The sequence below is a fragment of the Hibiscus syriacus genome, unplaced genomic scaffold (assembly GCF_006381635.1).
Source record: "Hibiscus syriacus cultivar Baekdansim isolate YM2019G1 unplaced genomic scaffold, ASM638163v2 tig00110930_pilon, whole genome shotgun sequence".
In the NCBI taxonomy this organism is placed as follows: Eukaryota; Viridiplantae; Streptophyta; class Magnoliopsida; order Malvales; family Malvaceae; genus Hibiscus; species Hibiscus syriacus.
In genome coordinates this window covers 534,502-558,734 of record NW_024062917.1, presented here as the reverse complement: position 1 = coordinate 558,734, position 24,233 = coordinate 534,502, and the positions used below count along the sequence as shown (strand labels likewise).

General features: G+C 34.3%; 1 protein-coding gene and 1 pseudogene across 3 annotated transcripts; one reads left to right on the top strand and one right to left on the bottom strand.

Moving 5' to 3' along the window:
* Positions 1-395: 395 nt before the first annotated feature.
* On the bottom strand, positions 396-18,678 carry LOC120146596 (splicing factor 3B subunit 3-like). Of its 3 annotated transcripts, XM_039160115.1 has the most exons (15): positions 18,288-18,678; positions 16,744-16,878; positions 16,460-16,539; positions 16,255-16,338; positions 16,025-16,112; positions 15,758-15,918; positions 13,623-15,612; positions 12,062-12,372; positions 11,523-11,838; positions 11,270-11,425; positions 7,994-8,135; positions 4,823-4,899; positions 3,868-4,007; positions 1,322-1,430; positions 396-961 (listed from the first exon to the last, which is right to left on the bottom strand). In XM_039160115.1, the coding sequence occupies exons 1-15, from the start codon at positions 18,471-18,473 to the stop codon at positions 764-766; spliced, it is 4,173 nt and encodes a 1,390-aa protein (XP_039016046.1). In that variant the 5' UTR covers positions 18,474-18,678; the 3' UTR covers positions 396-763. The 3 variants fall into 3 exon arrangements, with proteins under 3 accessions (XP_039016046.1, XP_039016047.1, XP_039016048.1); XM_039160116.1 differs by lacking the exons at positions 16,460-16,539; positions 16,744-16,878; positions 18,288-18,678 and having other exon boundaries at positions 16,234-16,268; XM_039160117.1 differs by lacking the exons at positions 396-961; positions 1,322-1,430; positions 3,868-4,007; positions 4,823-4,899; positions 7,994-8,135 and having other exon boundaries at positions 11,531-11,838.
* A 1,912-nt stretch (positions 18,679-20,590) lies between these two features.
* Positions 20,591-22,671, top strand: LOC120146665 (annotated as a pseudogene).
* The last annotated feature ends 1,562 nt before the right edge of the window (positions 22,672-24,233 follow it).

The window sequence follows — 24,233 nt, the reverse complement described above, 5'->3', positions numbered from 1 at the left end:
TTAATAACCAAATAATAATTTACGCTAAATTTATTTAAAATTTTAGTTACTAATAATTAATATACATTCATAATAAATTTATGAAATAACCATCCAGCTCAGTTGGTAGAGCACAAAATTTTTAACCTTAAGATCGTGTGATCGAGTCCCATGGAGGACATTTCATAATTCGAAGGTCTCCTACGGAAGTTACTCTTAATCTGGTGTTGGGGACAACCTACTATCTTACCTTCCCTTACCCCATTACATATAGGACAACCATCTAATAAATTTATAGAATAGGGAAGATTTCTTTCGATATTGGTTGTTTCATCCTCGCAGTTTGATAGGAAAAAAAATGGAGAACCATAAAATATCTTTCTGTTTGATACACAAGAATGACCTAAGGTGTTGCAGAAGAAAAACACCCAATTCAATTGCCTGCTTCTCAGTCTTACATTTCCCATTTGAAACACCTATACAATGTTATTACTTCCACTTGCAATGGACAGAAAAGGTAACACCAACTTTACCCATTAACTCCCGTCCCAATCTTTATTCCCTGTGCATGCACCTGTGTTGCCAAACCTGCAAACTATTGAATTATATAACCAACATGTTCATGATTGCATTCCACAGTAATCATCTTGTATCCAGCCCTTGTATTAGCACTTCTGACGGCCCTTCGAGATCATGTGAGGATTACAATCACATGCCATTTGTCTGTTGATCTCGAGGTCGTCTTCTTGCAATAAAATATCAGACTAGAAATAGGAAGCTGTTATTAATTCAAGGCATAATGGACTTGTTCGAGGAGTTGTACGACCTTGTTTACTGGGATAGGTGAAGGTGTTAGTTTCGAACTCAACTTTTGAGTATCTGGAGAAACAATGGGAAATGATAATACAGCCTCTTGTTGAATGCTAGTAAGCTCCAAGAATTGAGCTAACATATCACCGTCAAGTATCTTCGGGACACCAACCTTTTATCCCAACACAAACACAAAAGAACAGTTAGAAAAAAAAGTATGATTTGTTTAACACCTGAATTAACATGCAATAGCAGACAAAAGCAGCCTAGAAAGACTATTATAAAACTCCCATCCCTACAAAGTAACCACTCCATCCTACAAACAACCACCAAACGATCAAATTAAGAAGCGTAACATCTGAAAAGAAAGAGGATGACTGGCAAAATTAATGAATGAATGAAGAAACAGAGCACGGCAAATGGCTAGCATAAAGACTCAATAGCTCCCAGGTTTGAATATTCTTTTGATGAATAAACCAAGAAGCATTAGACTTTCATCACCATCAACGATTTTAGTAGTTAAAACTCTTACCGGGTTTTCACGGCTACGGTACTCATTATGATCATTGCCTAGTACAGGAGCAGTTAATGGATGAACGATGAGTCTAGCTTGGACAGCTTCCAACAGTTCATATTCCTCCTACAAAAAAAAGTCAATTTATCAACCACAAACCCAAAATCTACACACTAATTAACTTACCAGAATATGGGAGCCTAAGTAGCAGTAAAGACCAACCACATTGATTGGCATTAACCATGGCTCATAATTGAAATAGGTAGACCCAGTTAGACCTACTTATCCAGTTTTATGCACAATTAAATGATCCAACACATACACAGTACAGATTACTTTCCAGATACTGTAAAATCAATGGGTAAAGTACACAAATGGTCACTAAACTATGATGAAATGATCTTTGTGGTAACTGAAGTTTAAGAAGTTGAAAAATGATCATTAAACTTATCTAACTGTTACAAAATGATCACTATGCATTATAAAATAGTGACAAATTTGATAAGTTTAAGGACCATCTAATAACAGTTTGATAAGTTTAATGACCATTTTATAATAGTTTGATAAAGTTTAATGACCATTTTGTAACTTCTAAAACTTCAGTGACGAAAAATGGCTATTTCAGCATAGTTAGTGACCATTTCTGTACTTTATCCAAAAATCGATTCAATTCTCTCCTATCACAAGAGAGAGAAAAATGACTTGAAATCATCTCCCGTTTTGTCAGCAGTCAATAAAGTGCCCTTCAAACAAATTTATATATATAGATCAAATCCACGAGTGTTTTAACATAACAGTCATAAAAAATAATTCTACCAATAACAATTGCAGCAGCCATCATTTTATATGGAACAGTTTGGCTAAACAGATGAGATCTGTGAACAACTGCCCAAAGAAAGGCCATAACAAGTAACAACTGAAATAAACAATTCTAACTGCAATCTTTCATCTTTTAATTTTGAATTTTAACCAAAAGGTTTTCAATTTTTTTTATATAATGTTAACCAATAAGAAATCAAAAATAGCGAGAGCCAAAAATGAAAATGTTAAACTGCAAAAGTTCAACATTAAAAAAAAAGCAGTAAGTGTATAATTAAATGCCAAGATGAAATTTGTCAAAACACAGATCTATATCTTTCATCCTTGTCATGAATTCCAAAGACTCTTCATAAGGAATGATAAATAAACTTACCCCCGTCATTTACAACTACAGGAATGTTGACTGTTGACAGCTAATCAATCTTGTTGACAGCTAATCAATCTTACGGTTTTACCAAGATAATCAATGGGACTCAGAAAATAACCTTGAGATATCATGGTTCATCAATTCTATGGGATCACATTTCCAGGACATTTGCTGCTTGATACAACAGCAAAAATGTAACGACCCGAATTTTTGAGTCAACATTTGAACGTTTACCTGAGTCATAGATGGATCAATTTATAACTTGAAAACGCTTATTAATCAAAGTTTGGACTTAATCGAGTGAGGATTAAACCCGATTGGTCATAAAAAGGAAACCTTTGATATGGAGATGAAATAGGACGACTAAAAATGTAATTAACCAATTAAAAGAGATCAAAGCTAGAATTCACCCAAATTGTTGCTTGTTAGACATGGGATATAGGGACATAGAGGTATGGAAGTGAGCTCATCTTTTCTCATCTATCTCCACCTTCTCATCTTTTTCTACTTTTCTCTCTCCATCAAAAATAAAGAACCTTGGTATCAAAAGAGGGATCTCTGACATTCAAATCAATCAACTAAGATTTATAGGGATCTTTGGCATTCGAATCAATCAACTAAGATTTAAAGAGTGATGAGAGACCCTTAAGTACTAGAGGAATGGAGAAAGTTGTGAAAGCTACGCAAGGAGGGTTCTCTGGTGATTTTTAGTAAGGTAGTACACACTAAACTCTTACATGTTTCCTGCATTTCATAATTTTAGTACCTTGTTTATTGGTTCCATACATGTTGAGTGTTTTTAGTGCTAAGCATGTTAATTGACCAAATTGGTGAATGTGTTGTTAACCATGTGTAAAATGATGTTAAATGACCTAATAATACTCCCATAAACCTTAGAAATCGAGTAAAATCTTAAATTAAGTGTTTAGAGGGGTATTGAATGTGATTTCTGATTTTCGAGCTTGAAATGGTCATTTCTATATTTTGGTATCAATATTGTTCTTATGGTAACGACGACGTATGAAATTATAGTAGAAATCAAGGCAAAATGCTCTAAAAGCATCGATACTCATCCATAAGAGATTGATATTGTGTCTTCAGTATCGATACCAAGAACAAAGATTAGATTCCAGTATATCAATTTGATATTGATATTACCAAGAGTATCATCTATAACTCCTTGGTAATGATATCGAATTCCAAATTCGCCTAATTTGGCTTCTAAATAACATGTAATTCTTGAGTTCAAATGCAAAAGTGAATCATTTGCTTTCTTCCTATTTCATTTCTCAAATTTTCAACAAGAAATGATAACATTCTTCAACAGTGCAAAAGGTGAGGAGAAAAAAGCACTTCAGCCTCATGCATTAATCCATACCTTGATATAGGAATGAAGATCATTATGCTTCCGAGGAGTGTGCTGGCCATTATAGCACTGTGTGAAGGATCTACACTTGCATTCAGAGCCTCACAGTTGTTTAACGTATCATCAGCAGGAAGCTTGTAAATGAATGAACCCTACAAGAAAATATATAGAATATGGTCAATGAGCTAACCAAAAAGAAAAATCATTTCCCAAGAACTAATAACATAAATTATTTGCCCAAAGAAGATGCAACAAACAACATAACCGCGAGTACACTGTTCAGCATTTAAGCACAAAAAGGACTCTATTGAATGCAGGGAAAATAAGATTTTAGCATATTAGTCTCACCTATCAAAAAAGGGGGGGTACCACAATGCGAGAAATATTTTCATTTCAATCAATCAATTGAAAAGAAAATGTAGCAGACTAAAATCACTTTTTAAGTGTATTATTTTCTTTTATGAGATGAAAACTGCTAGATCAAAAATGCTACTCCATTTTTCCCTCATGGTGAAAACTCCAAGAAAAATCACAAATGTAATATTAAGCTGGAAAAGCATGATAGCAACCAATCATTAAAGACAACGCCTACCTTCTTCCTCAAAGAAGGTAAAGCAAACTTCCACGACAACATAGAAAGATTATTTCAAAATCACAACACATCTTATGTGACAAGAAAAAAACTAAGTAATCAATATAAGCACTAAGTTCCCATGAAAGACTTCTCTAATTAGACCAGTGCCTAACAGATCTAATTCACATATTTCCTGTGAAAGCAACAGAGTTTTAGGTAGAACCCAGACTTTACATCGTCTTTTACAATCACATTAATGAACTAAAAAGAATTAAGTTGATAATACCACCAATGTTAATGATCTTTATTGAACTTTGTTAGCAGAATCTCATAAAACCTACGGCCATTACAAATTTACAATACTATAGGTAATTATGAGGTGCAATATCTTACCTTCCTGATGCTCATGGCAATCTCGCCCATATAATATGCACAAGACAGCGTTAAGTTACGTTCAGGACTTGCATTATCTGACACATGAATAATAAATACAGTTATCCCAGCCAGAAATACAAGCATAGCAGCAGCTAAAATACAAATTAATAAGTTCGATTATCACACATTTATTGTTTTTTTAATAAGAATTGCAGGCCTCGTTAAAAACCTCATTCTTGATTAATGGAGCTCGTAGAAAAGCTCCTTAATCGGCGGAAGGAGGAAAAAGTGCCTTAAGATTTCATTAATCACAAAAAAAGTTACATAACAAATACAACACCCAAATACACCCCTTACAGAAACTAGAAAACCATAAAGCAACCCTAAACAACAACACTGAAGTCAGCCTATTCCTTAGGAATAGAAATCTCCTTATACGTGGCTAAAAACCAAGAAGCAAGCCTAAACCTTGCTAAGAAAATAATTCAGTCTGGTCTAACTTCCCCCCTTCGAACACAATAGAATTCCTGACTTTCCAAATGGTACAGAGAACAACCCCTGGAACAAATGACCATATAGCAGAATTGATCTTCAAATCTTCCCAGGCTAGGAGAAAAATCTTGGCATTTGCATGAAAAACAGAATTTAGCCTCCACAACTTCATGAATTTGTTCCATAAAGACCACACAACAGAACAAGTAAAAAATAGATGTGAGGAAGACTCCTCCACCAACTTGCAAAGAGGACATAAAACATCTTCAATACCCTGAACCCCTCTTTTAACCAGTTCAGTCTTAACTGCCAGCTTCTGAAGAGCAACTTGCCACATAAATGATTCCACTTTTGGAGGTAGCAGACCCCTCTAAATTATATTTTTCCAGAAATGAACCTCCTCAGAACCTGAAGAACACAACTTAACGCAAGAGCTAATAGAATACACACTATCCCCGTTGCCTTTCCATATCAAGCATCATTGGAATCTTTAGAAAATGAGAAATTTGAAATGATAACCATCAAATTAGACCAGGTCCTCCGCTGTTGGTGGAGATTTTGGCAATTAAGAAGGGTTTATCTTTCTTTGAATCTTTTCTTCCGAGGGTTCAGGATCATCTTATTATTGAATCTGATAGCAAACTAGCAGTGGAGTGGGTCAAGAACTATGATCGATGTCCTGTTGTTTATAGAGTTTTAGTGAGAGTTATTGGTTTTTTGTTAAGAGATCTAAATGGTATTATTAGATGGGTTCCTAGATCAGCTAATGTTGAGGCTGACAGCTTAGCTAAGGCCGGTATCGGTTAGTTCTCAGTGTGTATGGATTCTTTCAGCATTTGGGTTTATTATTGTAAGGGAGAGTTCTGTTGTTAAACATTATGTAACTCTTGTTTATTAATGGTTATTAAGGCACTCTTTTCCTCCTTCCGCTGACTAAGGAACATTTTTTTGTTCCATTAATCATGAAGGGGGTTTTTAACGAGGCCTATCTTCTTATCAAAAAAAAAAATCCCGATCATTTAAATTTCTTCTCAATTGAACATTCCAAATCAAGCCCATAGATCGATGTTCCCCAAACTCACATAATTTGCTAATCTTGTTTGATGAAATAGAAAACAGTCTAGGAAAAATGACCAAAAGCGTATAATCCATAGCCCAAATATCTTGCCAAAACCGAATAAACTTTCCATCACCAGCTTGAAAATTACACAAACTTCGAAACTTAGAACCGAAAGGGTCATCTTTGAAATGGTTATTCACCACTGATCTCAAAATCCAAGAAGCTTGAGCTGGAACCTTGCTGTCAAACAATAATATGGCTGAATCAATATTGTATTTGCTACAAATAATCCTCCTTCAAACAGAATTTCTGTCATTAGCAAACCTCCATGACCATTTCCCTAATAGAGCTTTGTTCATCATGTTAAGATTCAGTACACCCAGATCTCCCTCATTCTTTGGTTTACACACATTTATTGTTTATTTCCTCCTATCTCTTTAATTGTTTAGGATGAGGAGTTGATCTCCATTATTTCATTGACACTGGCTGATAGGCTATGTTAACATTCACACAATAAAATCCAATTACCACTGGTTCCAGCTAAAGGTGATACCAAGCATTCCCATCCCACTTAACCGCAAATGTAAGCAAAGATCTTCATACTGATCCTAATGTACTTACCCTCACATTTGTATTATCCTAGGAACCAATCATCTCTTTTTCTCCTTGAATGCTTCATGCTTTCTAATTTGTATTTTTGTAAGGTTTTGGGCCATCTGAGATATTTTACTGTCATGAAGATAGTTGCTAGCTGGGAGTTCCAGTCTCCAGATCCTCTCCGTTTACCTTACACTTCTACAGTTCTACTGTTATTTCCCTTTTTTGTTTTGCTACTAAACAATCTTTCCCTTGGTATTTATCACAACGAGAATATTAAAGACATAATGCTATTTTTTTTGTATAATGAAAGAAAAAACCAGAGGGAGGAAACAGAAACAAAAGGGTATTAAAGTAGTCAGAGACCAAAGGCTTACTGATGTGTACAAGGTCAAAGAATATATTATTTTACAATGACAACATCTAAGCTGTATATGTAAAATATCAAAATTCCCCAAAAAAAATGGCCATAAAGTATATTTTCTTTCTATAACGTTAAATAGAAAAAATTTCATATGATTAATCGTGGCTTAATAAAACAGTATTTTAATGTAGTTGTGTCAAATATAAAATTGTTACTATTTAAGAAAACTTCAAAATAAATTTTCTGCTTGTCAAAATTATGTTCCATGAAAGTACACATTACCAAATATCACATTTGATTACACCATCTGATTAATAACACTTTTAGCTAGTAATCATATATACTGTAAAACTATGACTTCTTTACATTAAAAAATTATGAAGTTTATTTCAATAGAACTTTTTATTTAAGACTCACTGCAACAGTCAGGTTAATAAGGTTTGTGATAAATAAATAAAATTCCTAAAGACTGATATTCTTCCCTTGCACAATATGTTCAAAACATTGTGATTATAGCCTTTAGCCAACTGTAGGAATAGCTACCAAGACAATTTCAAGATCAAAATTCAAAAGTGCCTCAACAAAACTTGAATAATAAACAAAGAAATAGACATAAATATAACCATAGATACAACTATACACTGTAAAAAGAATCATGGTTTCACATGGAACTTACCTTCAAGACGATCTGAACAAGACAAGACAGCAATGCTGCCCTTACGATCTGAAACAACAGCGGTATCAACATCTGTAAGAACACAATCAGCAACTAACCTCTGAGATGGGTCACAATATGTCTGGTCCAGTTTCTTGGTGTCCTGGTATACAAGAAAGCGAAGTTGGTTAACAACAGATCAAAGACCATAACTGTAGTAATGCAATTGGTGAAGATGTTATAAATAGTTAAAAAAATTGTTCACACCATAATATTGGAGTGTGGAGTGTACACCACAAACAAATGGTACACATGGGAACTATATCACGGAGTAGCAAGAAATTGATGGTCCTCCAGTGGCAGTATTCTCTCGTAGAGTGATTTAGTTCTCATCCTTATTACCAAAGTGAAATGATATATAAAATTCAACCATACCAATGTAACCCTTTTTCTAGTTTGAGTTAAAAACCTGCTCCCACTCAAAATTGTAATTGTTTTATATTATAAATTTTTTACTTTAATAAAGTTACAGATTTGTAGGCTAAATCTTAGGATTTATATATTGTAATTAATGTAGGATGATGCTATGTTACCCATTATAGGAGTTTTATACTTGTATACATACTCATAGGTGGATGAACAAAATACACATGAAGAAATATTCTCTCCTTTTTTTTCTCTTTTTTTTTTTTGGTCTCTACATGGTATCAAATACCCAAAATCTAATTTTAGGAATTATCATTTGTTCATCAGAACAAAATTCTGGGCTGTTTGGCTGAGGGAGGTTACTGCCAAAATTCAAAAGGCAGGCTTTGGGGGTTTATCTTTTCACACCGCCAGCTCAGGGAGGTCCATCGTGCGCTCATTGGTCAGCACCTAGCATCCTTGGTTTTCACACATTACTTCTTTAGATTGCAAGTCTTGTCAATTTGCTAAACATCATCATCTTAGTTCTAGTCAGTCGATAAAAGGCTTGATGTTTGGGGTCCTAGTCCAATTAGCTTAAAAACTGATTTCAAATATTTTGTTAACTTTGTTGATGATCATTCTAGGATGACATGATTCTATTTGATGAAAAATCGCTCAGAATTATTTCTTCATTTTTCTTCCTTCTGTGTTGAAATTCAAACCAAATTTGGAAAACATTTACAAATTGTGAGTGATAATGCAAAAAGTATCTTTCAAGACCATTTTAAAAATACATACTTGAGCAGGGTATTATCCATCAGACTTCTTGTGTTCACACCCCTTCTCAAAACAAGGTTGATGAGAGAAAATAGACATCTTCGTGAAAGTTCCAGAATTTTGTTATTTCAATACAGATTCCTAAATGCTTCTGGGCCAATGTATCTATTGCATGCTAACTAATCAACCGTATGACTTCCTCTGTTTTGTTCAATAATACTCCTTTCTCTACTGTCTTTCCAAATAAAAAATTATTCCCTATGACACTAAAGATTTTCGGTTGTACTTGTTTTGTTCGAGATGTTCGTCCTCAAGTTACAAAATTCGATCACAAGTCCTTAAAGTGTGTGTTTTTGGGTTTCTCATGTTCAAAAAGGGCATCGTTTTCATTTCAACGCCTTGATAAGTATCTATGTCTACCGATGTCACCTTTTTGGAACAAACGCCATTCACATTCGATTCAGGTTCAGTGAATCAGAGGGAGGATGATTTGTTACTTTATCATGTCATCTCAATTCAAATCCGCCATCCTTCGCATCAGTTAAGCCTCCCATCACATACACCTACTCATGTTGCCCATGTCCACCTAGTTCTGAGACTCCAAAACCATGTCCTGATTATCCAGTATCTTCATCATCAAATCCGACTACCACAAATGATTTTGGTCTTCTTATTGCTCTTCAAAAAGGTAATTTCACTTGTGCATACCCAATATCTTTAGTTCCCTATAACTATTTATCTTTCTCTTCTCGTGCTTTCCTTACATCCCTAAATAAGGTTTATGTACCTAAAATTGTTCAAGAGGTATTAGCTCATCCTAGATGGCGTACTACTATGCTTGATGTTAATGGTACCTGAACTTTGGTTACTTTACCTATTGGGAAAAGAGCTATTTGATGTAAATGGTTGTATGCTCAATTCCATACCAGACTTTGGGAAGTTAAAATATGTCTTGGGAGTTGAAGCAGGAAGTATGTGCTTGATTTACTATCCGAGTAGGGAAAATTAGGTGTTACACCATTTAGTACTCCAATGGTTCCTAATTTACAATTAACCAGAAAAGGTGAATTATTTGCATATCCTAAGAGGAACAAAAGACTTATTAGAAAATTGAATTATCTTACTGTGACACGGCATGATATTCGTTTATTCTGCGAGTATGCTAAGTCAGAATATATCATCACCAATAGTTAATTGTTGGAAGGTGGTAGAACAAGTTCTGCATTATTATAAAAGTGTTCATGTACGTGAAATTTTATGTGGAAATCATGGTCATACTAGGATTGAATGTTTTTCTTATTAGGATTGGGCATGGTGTAAAGAAGATAGGAGATCTACTTCAGGATATTGTGTTTTTGTTTGAGGAAACTTGATTTCCTAAAATAGTAAGAAACAGAGCGGTCTCATGAACAAGTGCGGAAGCTAAATACAAAGCTATGATTAAGTCTGTGTGTGAAAGCATATGGGTATATCAACTCCTCAATGAAGTATGAATTAAAGTTTCAGTAACTTCAAAACTAATATGTGATAACCAAGTTACACTTTTATCTCTAATTCAGTCTCTCATGAACAAACGAAACACAGAGGTTGATTGTCATTTCATTCACGAGAAGGTCCAACAGGGTTTGGTTACAACTGCCTATGTGAAAACTACAAAACTAGTAAACAACTAGGAGATATTTTCACATAGGCTCTTAACAAGATCTAGACTGATTTTTTATGTAACAAGTTGAACATGATTAATTTCTATGCTCCAATTTGAGGGGGCTGTTACAGATTTATAGGCTAAATATAAGGATTAAAATATTATAATTAACGTAGGATATTACATTACCTATTATAGGAGCTTTATATTTGTATATATACTCATACAGTTGATGAACAAAATACACAAGAAGCATAATGCTCTATTTCTTTCTCTACACATAAAAACATTAGTTGTATCAAACTTAACAGAAATGGCTTTTCAAATGTCTTTTTTTTTCTTTATTTTTGTAAAAGTTAGATTATCTTGTTAATCTTGAAAATGATGCAAACACTACCTATAAGCAGTGAAGGGCACAATTAACATCAGAACCAGATTTACCATTAACAGCAGCAAAAGTTTCTTACCTCATTATATGAATAAAAAAGAATACCATCACGACAATCGCCTACAGCAATTCTATTACGATATGCAGTCAATGACGTTATCATAAACCGTGTCCTTGCTATTGCAAATCTTCTCACCCTTTGAGGATTATCACCTGGAAAACCACATACATATAACTGGAAAAAAGAAAGAAAGAAGGATCAAAATCTTTATAAGCCAAGTAACAGCAAAGCTCTGGCATCTTAAAGGAATACATTGTGGCTTCCAACTTACAGCATTACCAGCCGAGGCCAAGAAGTAACGGTCTAGATATGGACATATAGCAAGAACCATTCCAGGCCAAGTGGTTGTGTAAGCCGACCGCAACTGCCATGCTTCAGTTTCTTCAAATTTTACTCCATCGCAACTAGCATCATCTGGACTACTGCAGATACTACTACTTGATAGTTGTTCAGTGGCATGGCCAACAATTTCACGAAACGGTGAGTTTCGTTGAGAAGATGACCCAGCCATAGAAGAGAACATCATTGAACCACTATCTGTGTGTTGTACATGTTCAATGCAGAGGACAATTAGACGGCCCTTGGTGCTGTAGCAATAGTATCCAGTTATATATATGGAACTGAAAACATAGAATATGCAGAAACTTCAAAAGGAAAGCAGAATATTTTGCTTTCAATTATAAGGATTCTCAAGCCCTTTTCTGGAAAATAGTTATCCAGTAAAAGTCACCACACTTCAAGCAAAGATACAAAATTAAGCACCTCAATACCGAAAAATATGAAAAATAGGGGATAATAAAGTAAATGAACCTTTCAGCTTCACCACTGGGCATTATTGCTGGACCAGGAGACAGGCTAGTCCCAACAACCAGAACCTGTTCATTTCCAGCACTAACTAGCTCCATGCATTTTCCGGTTTCACCAAGTTCAAGTTTGAAAGATGCCACCACAGACCCACTGAGGGGGTCTACACCACAAATTTCAGAAGAACATGTGTCGTTACTTAGCTCAGTCCTCATCACAATTAAAAGCTTACTATCACTATGATACAGGACCTTCCGTGGAGTGCCTCCAATATGAAACTTCTGCACATTGAGCCTTTTACTGTGCACCATCTCCACCTAAAACATCATGCAATGGACCATGTAAATGAATCCAAAATGAAAAATAAAAGCACTTGAAAGAAATACTTAGAAATTAGAACAAGTGACTGGGCCAATCATTCACCACTTTGGAATCGGGATGTTTTTAAATAAATAAAAACCCACAATTTTCTGAAAACTGCAGCTATTATTATCATGGTTCTTTTCTGAGAAGACGAGGAATCTAATCAACTAACTCATGTTAAGAGCCCCTGTACTAAATTACAACAAGTGCACATCACTCCAATGTCAACTGTCAATCAACCACTCACAGTTCCCTCATGGATCAATTTGTTCATTCTACAGCCCCGACTACAGCATCCACAAGCAGCCAATATTAACCAAAGTTCCAAAAATACTGCACTTAAACAAAGTTATACAGTTTAATCAATCAAAATAATATTTAAAGTCAAACAACAAATTTTATTCACTGTGAACAGTTTTTATCCACTGTAGTTATTCAATTACCTCTATAGAGCCAGTAAACCACGTGCTTCGATTTCCTTTGCATGACAAATAGGTTCAGCATATGCAATATATGTGTGTGTGTGTCCAAAACATAGAGATGAGGAAAATATCCATGTATTTGGTAATTATTCAAATAATAGGGATGGATGATTACGGATGCAATGAGAACTATTCAGTAAGACTAGATGATCAGCAACATCGATAGAAATGAAAAAATTGCATCCCAAATTTATAAAAGGCAACTCACTAACTTAGAACTCTGCAAGCTTATTTGTTATTTTGAACAGCCAATCAGCTTTATTTGAGTCCATTTGGATAGCTCTAAGAGTTGAAGTTCCACAATAATATGTAGAGCACCTACTTTCCCAACCTAATTTTTGTGATGTATCCTAAAGACCATGTAATCCACAAGAAAGCATTTAAATTCAATAATATCATCCAAGCATTACAAAATCCAATATAGCATATTTACCTTATATCTGTTACTAGGCAAATAGAAAAATCTAACAGTATACAAGTGGAAAAGAAAACTGACAAAAATTAAGCCATAAAAGTATATGAACCAAAAGCTTTAGACATCAATAAAACGCCAAAAACAGCATGGTAAATAGTTCATCATCCAGGTTTACTTCAGAACATTTGTTTCCCACAGGTCAAATTTGACAAAAAGCAAATGTTCAAGGCAGAAAATAATAACTGAGAATATTTAATAGTATGACAGCTAACAAAATATCCAATGTCCAAAAGATAATGATTCTTACCAAATGTAAACTGTTATCTGCAACAAATAAAGTTCCTTTAGGGCATTCACCAGAACACACAGGGGTTGCATGCGTGGAAGGTTGGAATGATATAGAAGTATAAGAAAGGCTGTGCCTAGCCGTATGCAATAACCAAGGCCTGTCACTGAGAGCTATAATATCTGCATCAAGTGAATCGCTCAGGGGAACCAGGAAAACTGGGGTAATGCCAATTCTACGTGTTGCGATCAATTGAAGAGTGACTGCAAGGCCATCTTTCTCACCCATATTAACAGAACATGTTTGTGAACCAAGCAAATTTGTTTTTGTATTCAATAAAAATCTCTCAACCTTTCCCAACAAAGGAATAGAAGAACTATGTGCACGTAGTTCCGATGAAGTAGAAAAAGCAGAAGGCCACTCAAACCGAAGTAGCATTCCATTCCTCAACCCTGCCAGAACATAAAACTGATCAACTAGCACTAGCCTTACATCTTGAGGAATGCAACCACTAATAGCAGTTTCCATAGTAGTTGTTAGTGAAATTGTTCCAGTACCAAGAACTCTTAGACCTTGGGGTGTAAATGACAGAATTTCCACAGAAGGCTTATGGGTACCAACAACAAAGGTAACACTCGTGCCAGCTCCAACTGGAAAAACAGCTCTCTCAATATCACCCATCAAGTTTAAATTAGAGCTTAAATGCGTCATCTCAAAATGCTTTTGAGGTATTGATATACATGATAACTCATACTGCAATCTCACACGCTGCAACTCATATATTTCATGATTATATGCTGTTAGTGATCTGACCCCAAGAATAAAAAGAAAATATGGATTACAAGTGGAGACAACTATCAAACTTTGCCCAACTGCCCCTAAACTGATACTCGTATTATCCGGGGACCAAGTTGTGCAGACTGGAGAAGACAAAGGGATGCCTTCAGAATGGGCTGCCTTTGTAGGGAAACAAAGCCTAACTGCATTTTGGTGAATTTGGACAAGCTGACCATCACCAACAAGACCACATGCCAAAGTACAGACATCTGGTTGGAAGCCAACAGAATCAGTAACATCAGTAAAGCTTAATCCAACTGATAGTACTCTAGTCTCTTCTACAAATGATAGCACGAGAAAAGAATGATAACTGTTTCTAACTTTCATCCTAACTGTCCAGGTTCCACTTATGCCTTGGTAAATAGGAGCAGTTCTTAGAAGCTTTTCTACACTAATACCACTTCGTATGATTCTTAATGATCCCTCAGGTGCGACACCACAGCATGCAAACATTTTATCACGTTTCTCCCCATGGTAATCCACTATTGACATGTCCAAGATTGGAGCTATATTTTGAACAGGACTTCTGTATATTAGCTTCTCGTTTTCTATCTTAAGGACCAGACCATCCCCCATGTCAACAATTGCCACTAGAAACCCACCATCGACCCACAAAAGGGACTTGCAAGCTTGACTTTTGTAGAGGCAATCAGATATATTCACTTTAGGACCATCAGAATCAAATGAAATGTCAATCATGTAAAATTCTCCGGTATCAAGACAAGTGATCATCCTCGGGCTTCGATCACTTTTCGGTTCCCAACTAAATGAGCATACATGTTTGCAGGTCGTTTTTCCACTTCCACTTGCGTCATCTATACACATCGGATCATAGTCACTCAGCTGAAGTAAAGCACATGCAGCAACATTAAATAACCCATCATCATCAAATTCATGAGCTGTACATAGCTCTTCAACACATATATGTTCCTCAGGTGTATGGACTGAAAAGTCTAAGGTTGTTCTATAAACGCAATGAGGATTATGTGCATCTCTAAGATCCATCAAGAGAGCATCACCAACCCTAAAAAGGAATGCATATCCACAGGAATGAGGAACTTCAACAATGCTATGTGCTAGTGGTCCAGCTTCAAGATATTGCGAAAGGATGCAAACTGCATGCTCTTTAATATTCCATCCCAACAATACCAGTTCATTCAGGGTATTACCTTTCCTGCAGTAACAATATGTATCCCTTGCTTAGACTAGCCCAAGCATATATATATATATATATAAAGAAATAAATTATCCCATGGTAAGACCAAAAAAACTATAAATGTGACTATTTCCTATATGGTCATTATACACTCAGTTCTTACCTATTTAGAACAATGGCTAAAACAGGATTATGCTCCTTATTTGTTTGGACAGAATCTTTTGAAACAAAGCACATGCTCCATATTGTACCACGTATACTGGTTCTTTGGGGATTTCTGGAAGAACTACCACTGCCTTCATTCTCGGGAGGGTAAAATATTTTCTGAAATGCCCACAGATAAGATCTCACAACTCCATATACAGAGTAAAACAAAATTCGTTCACAGACTGTTGCCAGAATATTGAATCCAGTCCGAAAATAACAATACCTCATCAACAATATCATCTCCGTCAGACATTGAAAGGGAAAAAAGAGCTAATCGGTCTTCATAAGCACTAGTAGCAATGAAACGGCCACTGTAAAGGAAAATCAGCAAAGTTAGGGGAATCCATTGCATTGCTAGAAGCAATATCTCTTTTATGAATCCATGTTCCAAATGCACAAAGAGATAAGGAAATAACATGCACATAGCTTAACCTCTGGCATAACTGGACTTACGTGGAATCAACAGCTAGCATTCTTCCAAGTTGACGCCTTGAGTTTCCAGGAGCAGAAAGCTGAACATGGTCCACGGGAAAAAACCTATTTTAAAATATATGTATTGTTGGCGTGTAAGTAAACATACCAAAATGTCAACAGAATAGCCATTAGTCATGTTTACTTTCAACATGGAAAACTGAACTGTAGGATAGAAAAATAAAACCTCTGCATCTCATTGCAAAATGTGAGAAACGATAGCTTTCCAGAATCAGAAATAACGACCAACAGGTCTTTCCCTCGCATCTAAATATAGAAAAAAGAAGGAAGCAAATTAATTTAAAACAAAACTATAGTATAAAATTATTACGAAACCTGCTTCAAATCATGTTAACTTTTCTCCACTCTAGAAAATCTGTTCTTAAAAAATTTAAGAAGTGGTCCTCTCCGACAAATGAAAATCAAGAAGTTGTATCCTACAATGCTTCCATTATAAGTTTTGGTATAGACCTGTGTATTTTGACCATAGACCTTCTCATTCCAAGGTAGAATAGCAAGATCCTTTATCGTACCAAAGACAGTCTGCTCACAGACAGAAGTTGCAATACCATCTTCACCAATTATTACCAACTCTATGGACGTTTCCTGAATAAAAAACCACCAAAGAATCAGTTAGGTTAGCTATCCATTTTACGGGAACATCAAAAGTTCACTGTGATTTCAGAAGTAATTTCCTCTGACACAATAGTCCTGCTAAAAGCGAGCAAACTAGATGGCCCTTTAGGGAGATAAGATCAATGATCCAAAAAACCTAATCCATAACCCTTATTATTTTAATCTAAACCTATGTGAGTGCAAATTTTTATTGAAAAAAATATTTTTTAATTTTTTATGGATGTTACCACACCATCTTCAACTATTACCTACTCTATGGACGTCTCATGAATAAAAAAACATTAAAAATCAGTTAGATTAGCTATGTTTTTACATAAATATCACAAATTCACATTATTTTCAGAAGGAAGAAGTTCATAAAATACAACAAAGAGTCCCACACAAAGGCGAGCATACCCAGACAGCTTTCTTCAGTGATAAGATCAACAGTCCAAGAAAAGTAATCCATAACACTTTATTCGTTTATCTAAATCTGTGAGTGTGGATTTCAATTGAAAAAAATGATCTACATTTATTTGCTATTATATCCCATTTCTTGAAAACCAGTTCCAACCTAATTTGAATATCGGCTCATGATGTCACTATTCCAAAACAACGAAGACCCTCTTTTTTCTCTCAACAGTTACCAGTACACCAACCGTAAATTGACATGATCCTTTTGACTTAGTGATCTCCAAGAACTACATTTATATAAACTGTGTTATACAAGTGAATTAAACTTGCTTCTCTTTTTCAATATTAATCTATCTCCATTATCTACAGTTCTTCCAATTTTCAAAGGAAAATTTTTACATTAACAGTTGAAAGTGCATGTCTGCTTGCAGGTAAGATTATGATCAAACTTAATACGATTAATTATCACCATACAGTATCAAAAGCAAGTTATACACTAGGATGATAAACTACATACAAATAACTAAGTGGCTATAGATTCAAAACGAGGCATGACAAATTAAAAGTCAAATTTACAGTACCATTTTTGAGCAATGAAACTTAAAGAAGAAGAAAAAGCTGACGTTATGAAATGCTATAGGAAAGGTTAATAGCAGCACAAGGGCTTGGATGAACCGTTTAAATATCAGTATGAATTACAATAATTTCTAGTTCATATATAGAACTAAACAAAAAAATAAAGAAATTACAAAAGAATATTTGAACTCATTTCCTAATGGAATTTATCACTTACGAACTAAGATTAAATTAAAACAGAGGGCAGCTTAAGTATAAAGTTTAAACCCTAAACCAAAGAAAATAATTGAAAAAAAGGAAAGCACAACCTAATTGCCAGTTGATTATTGTTTGTACCAAGTAAATTGATCGAATTCCATGATTAAAAAGCTAAAATCAATATAAAAAAGTAAAGGAAAAAGAGGACGGACCTTGCCGAAAACGACGTCCAAAGAAGAAGGAGAGCGGAGGTGACCGTAAGCTACCTGGAGGATAACACTTCCTCTAAGTACACACTTGGCAAGGTAGTTAATGCCTTGCGAAACAGCCGCCGACGAGGATGAAGGTGAAGAGGAAGATGCCTTTTTCGTTGAGCACACTTCCTCGGAAAGCGCCATTTCCCCCCTTTTATTGTTGTCTAGAAATGGAGAGAAAGGAGCTAGGGTTTTTCTTCTTTCCTGATCGGAGGATTTTGATAATTCGAATCCGTTAGCTTAAATCTTTACGAGATATTGGAGGGATTTTGATTTTTCTTTTTAGATTAAGATTAGAGGAAGGTTCCGTTCAAAGGGTGGTTCCAAGCTGTGTGAAATGAGCAAAACATCCAAGCTCTTCTCTTCTTTTTCTTTCTTCCACCCTGCAATTCCCCTTTAATGTTTTGCCGAATTACATTTTTGGGAAACAAACTTTGTCTTTCTTTATCTTTTGCCACTTAACTTTCAAATATCATTCTTTTTATTACTCGACCGATTTATCTTCAATGTCAGTACCAAAATATTGCATTTTGGGACCATTTATTTCTGAAATTATCTTAAATTTTTAATCTTCTTTACCATGATCGATATTTTTTCATTATCATTCATGGTTATCGACCGATATAACTGATATAAAAATATATTTTATTTTTCTATTAATTTCGGATAAATATAATATAATATATATTTAAAATCTCTTAATTCTTTAATAATAATAATAATGAAGTCTCATACATTTGTACACATGGTGCTTAAATCTAAGATTTTATCGTTTAATCATCATTGAATCAAGATATATCTTTCTTAACCTCCTCAATATTTATCTTAAATAAAAAATTTAGGTTCAAACATTATTAATAATGATAATTGATAGTGGTAAACGACGGTCAACGACGAAAAATTTTAACTGAATTTTAAAATTAAATAATTGACATATAAATTATTAATGTATAAAATTTCAGAATCTATAATTTAAAATCACATTTATATTTTATTTATTATTTTTTATATATCACAACATTAAACTAAACTGATAAATGATATAAAATTTCAGAATCAATATATAATATAAACAAACTTAAAATTAGTTTAGTTTAGCCCACAAAAAATAAAATAATAAAAAGGCAGAGATTATTTCGGTGATGGTAAAATAAAAGGCAAAAGATGGTTAAAGGCTTAAAGCAGTTGAATATTAGAAATGAAAACGAGGCTCTTTTTAATATTTTATTTTCTCTCTTTTTAAAGAAAATGAGAATTTAATAGGTCAATTCTCAAGGCTAAATCCTTTGTGCTTCTCAATTTTCAAGGTTTTATTAGGCATTTCAAAATGATGGAGGTATTTCTCTTTTTTGCTACTTTTTGTGGTACATTTGATTGCTTGAATGATTATACATACTGTACTTTTTTTTGTTCTTCCATTATCATCCTTTTAAGATTACGAATTTAATGCTTTTTTAATGTTTTTAATTTCACAATGGGGGAATTAAAGCAATTGATTTGCATATCGTTGGATTTATGACATAATATTTCCATTTCTTATAGAAATTAAAAGAATTGTTGCAGTTCATCTTGTTTTCAAGTTTCTTTGATAGATTTTTTTTTTTTTTTTGAAAAGAGGTTTTCTTTAAATTAATGTACAGTTTAATTTTAAAGAGAGAAACAGAACTGTTTGTTGGAGTTTTCTTCTCTTGAGATTTTGGGTGTGGATCATTTGGGTGAATGTCTCCACATCATGATACATTGCAACAACTAACAAATATAACTCGCACAGTTAATTGGTTGTAGAAGTACTTCTTAATTTTATTTAACCCTTCTAATAATCAAGTAGTTAGTGGAATAAAATTTCACAGATAAAGCTTTCAATTTGATGATAGGCTATGTTTTCAGAGAAATCTACTTACCTATATAAAATGCTGAATTATCCTGTTCGACAAAAGAAATCATAGCTTGGGATTAGGGAAGGAGTTGTCAAATAGTTTTAGGAATATAATTCACTGGTAATCAAGAGGTCGAATTGGCTCTCTCTCTCTCTCTCTCTTCTGCATGAATCAACAGGACCAAACTCGAGTTCATGTCTTTGTTTATGCAGTATAAGCTTGGTGGATGTGTTTTCTCATTGCTGACAGGCTTACTGGATTTACTGATGTTAAGTCTACTACTCTTTTTAGTCGCCATATTAGTTTATTATCGAACAGGTAATGAAATGTTGTAGGTGACACCATTTTTGTAGGCGTCTCCGTTTACTGATCTTCCTCGAAACGATGTCAAACTTACACCAGAGAGATGAAAAAGAGGGTGGTCCTACATTTTACTGTCACCTTTGTGATGCAGAAGTAGTTTACAACACAGCTCGAGCATTCCTCCCAGGGTTAGCTACAGCTTGTGTCGACAATACTACCGGTGACATTTTCAAGTCCCCTGCTTCAGTAGCGGCTGAAATTAGAAAAGAAATGGTGGAGTATCTAATGCAAAGAAGTGAAACTTTTGTGGCTGAATCTGTTGTCTTGGATGATGGTCTTGAGATTGAAGTATCTGGCCATCCTTATGATATCATTGCTCACTTGATTAATGAATTTGCAAGTACAAAGAGGAATTTGTTCAGTCGAGTTTCAGGATGGTTACTAAGTGATAAGAGAGAAGACAGTATAGATGATTTTGCACACTAAATGGAAATTAATGGATTTTGGTCGATAGACAACAGAGAAGAAATTGCACAAAATTTGCTGAAGAATGTTGACCTGAAGAATGAATTTCACTGCGACATGAAATTTTATTCAGCAGATGAACTTGCTCAACATATGCCAACTTGCAAATATAGACCAAGGACCTGCCAAAATGAAGGGTGTCATGCCAAATTTTCAGCTAGTCAAATGGAGAAGCATGATTCAGTTTGAGCTTTCAAAATAATTCCTTGTGAACAAAAGTGCCCAGCTAGCCTCATGTGACGTGACATGGACAGACACTGCATAACCATCTGCCCGATGAAGCTTGTGAACTGCCCTTTTTATTCAGTGGGTTGCAAATCTCCCTTACCCCAATGTAAAAGTCAAGAACATTGTTCCTCAGACCTCCATTCTCACTTGCTATTCATTCTTCAAGGCATTCACAAGGAAGCATCTGTAAGGTTCTAAGAAAACGAGTGGAGCAGCTACGACAGGTGAGTTAAGATATGATTGAGGATTTCTCACCCCAAATACAAATTTGTTTTTTTGTTTTTGCATCTCGGATACCAGTTTATATAAATTACTACTATTAAAGCACTGCATATCTATCTTTGTCATTTGTTTGCAAGACCATTTCATGAAACATCATAATGAAAGAATATAGAATCATTTAACATCATAACTTTTATGACTAACTCCAATTTCTCACTCAAAAGAATCATAACTGAAGAAAGCTTTACTAACCCGATATTGCAAACCAAATCAGTTGGTTTATACTTTAATTATTGAACTGCAAATTTGGAATCAGTGAATAAAATAATAATGGAAATCTGTAAAAGATGCCTGCAAGATTTAGGATATCAAGATCAATATGTGATTAGGATGAGTTGCTAATGCACATATATTTAGCTTGAATAAATTCTCATCAAGCAATTATAATGACATTGGAATGTATGAAAGTCTAGGGTGAAGCTCAACTCCAAATTTCTGGCATTAACCACATGGTGGAGTAGGAAAGAAATGAAAATCATCATTTTGAATTATTTGAGAAGAGAAAAAAGTCGTTGACATAAAATGACATGTTGCTATGCTTTTCTTATCCTCTTCTGTGCATCTCTAGATTAAAATTTTCTTGCCTCTTTTATTCACTGCTACATTTTTCTTTTCACTACAGAAATATTCTACTAAGCTAGCAAACATCGGAGATGTGAGATCTCTGACATACAAAGTCAAGGATCTTGATGCAAAGCTTGGGCCATTGAAAGTTGGCACAACAAACAAAGTCGATGAAGCTGCAAAGACCATTGAAAATGTTGAATTTCTGGAAGCTAGTGACACCAACAAGGTTACTGAAAATGGTGCGGGAACTGAAGTCGGAGCTTTTGAAGCAAAGCCTCTATCACTAGAAGTTGGCCCTACAATTAAAATTTAAAGGTATCATAGAAGCTGCAAAAGCTGAAATCATGGATTCTAAGGCAAAACTGCAGTCACTAGAGGTTGCATCATTAAACAAAGATAATGAAGAAGATTTAAAAACCAAAGCCATAGATACGGAAGCAAAGCTGCAATCATTAGTATACACTACAACAAACAAAGATACTGAAGAAGCTCTAAAAACGGCAGCAAACCACTATGAAGCAAGGCCTCCATCATTAGAAGTTACTCCTGAAAACTGTTAGTGAAGCAACTATGGAGAAATCAGCCAAGGATAATGAAGGGAAGGTTCGGCCTTCAGAAGTTAGCACAGGAGAAAATTAGTGAAGATGGTAATGGCCATGGTCCTAATGAAGTAGAAAGCTAGAGGCACGACTTGTTAGCTAATAGTTATTACATTACTTGCATATAACTTCATGTTGATTTTTCCCATATTCGTTTTCTTGAACTTGGGTTACAATCTTTTATCCCTTTTTGTAGCTTCCTATACCATTCTTTTTTAGCACACTTTTCATTATAATTTTGAGAGATTAAATAAAAAACTTGGTTGTTCTCTTCCTCGAGGGAATTTCGTAGAGGAGAGTTAGCTTGGACTTACATTTATACAAATCTTTTTCTTTTTTAATTTTTCTCTCTTTTTTTTTTGGTTAAAATACTAAAAAAATTGTAAGCTATTTAATGTTTTTTTAATAAGCACCTATATTGACCTAAATAAATTTCATTAATTTGTATTTAAATAAATTGGTTGAAGAATTGTTGTTATTATTGAAGTTTGGGTTCAAGAATCACGTATGTAGGAGTATCAACATTTAATTTTAAATGGTTGAGAGTCTTTGAGCATTACATATACTATTTTATATTTGTCCCAAACTAATAAAATAAAAGTTGATTGAGTCTTGGTTTAGCTCATATTGTTTCTATTGCAACAAGGCCGCTGGTTTGAGCGTTTAAATGCGCAATATCCTTCAATTTAGGAATTTGGGAGTTTTGGGTAGCCTTTTGTAAAAAAAATATATTCAAATAAGTCCTTATTTCAAACTAAATGTGAGTAATATTAAGGGATTTTTAGGTATCAATTTGATACCTAAAGCATTTTTCCTCCCAAATTGACATCTGAACTTTAATTTTATCTATTACTTTAATATTTTTTTTACACATTTTAAAAAGTTTTTTGTTTAACAATTTAAAAAATAATAATATAATTTTATATTATAATTAAAACAGACATGATGTCATTATCACTAAAACATAATATAATTTTATATTATCATTTCATCAAAATTTAATATCACTAATAAAAATACTAAAACAATGGATGGCATTAAAATTTGAGTACTAACTTGTGAGTAAAAATTCTTTAATTATCATACCAACTTGAAAGAAAGTGTATAATCCAGATATTAAAATGGTTGTCCATTTTTCCCATATGTACGGGGTAAGGGGGAGGTAAGATAGTAGGCTACCCCCAACACTAGGTTGAGAGCAGCTTCCGTAAGAGACCTCCGAATTATGAAATGCCCTCCGTGGGACTCAATCCCACGACCTCAAGGTTAAGAACCTTGTACTCTACCGACTGAGCTAGATGGTTATTTCTATAATCCAGATATTAAATATATATTTAAACCTTTTTGTTATACGGTTTTTCTTCTAGAATGATTTCTTTCTCTAATGCTTCAAACTTGTTTCTCCGTAGACTGTTTGACTCCGCACCAAAAAACATATACCAACATTTCTCTAAACAAATAAAATATTTTAAGTGAGGTACACAAATAATTCCTTAACTGTAGGGTATTTTATAATTAGGCCA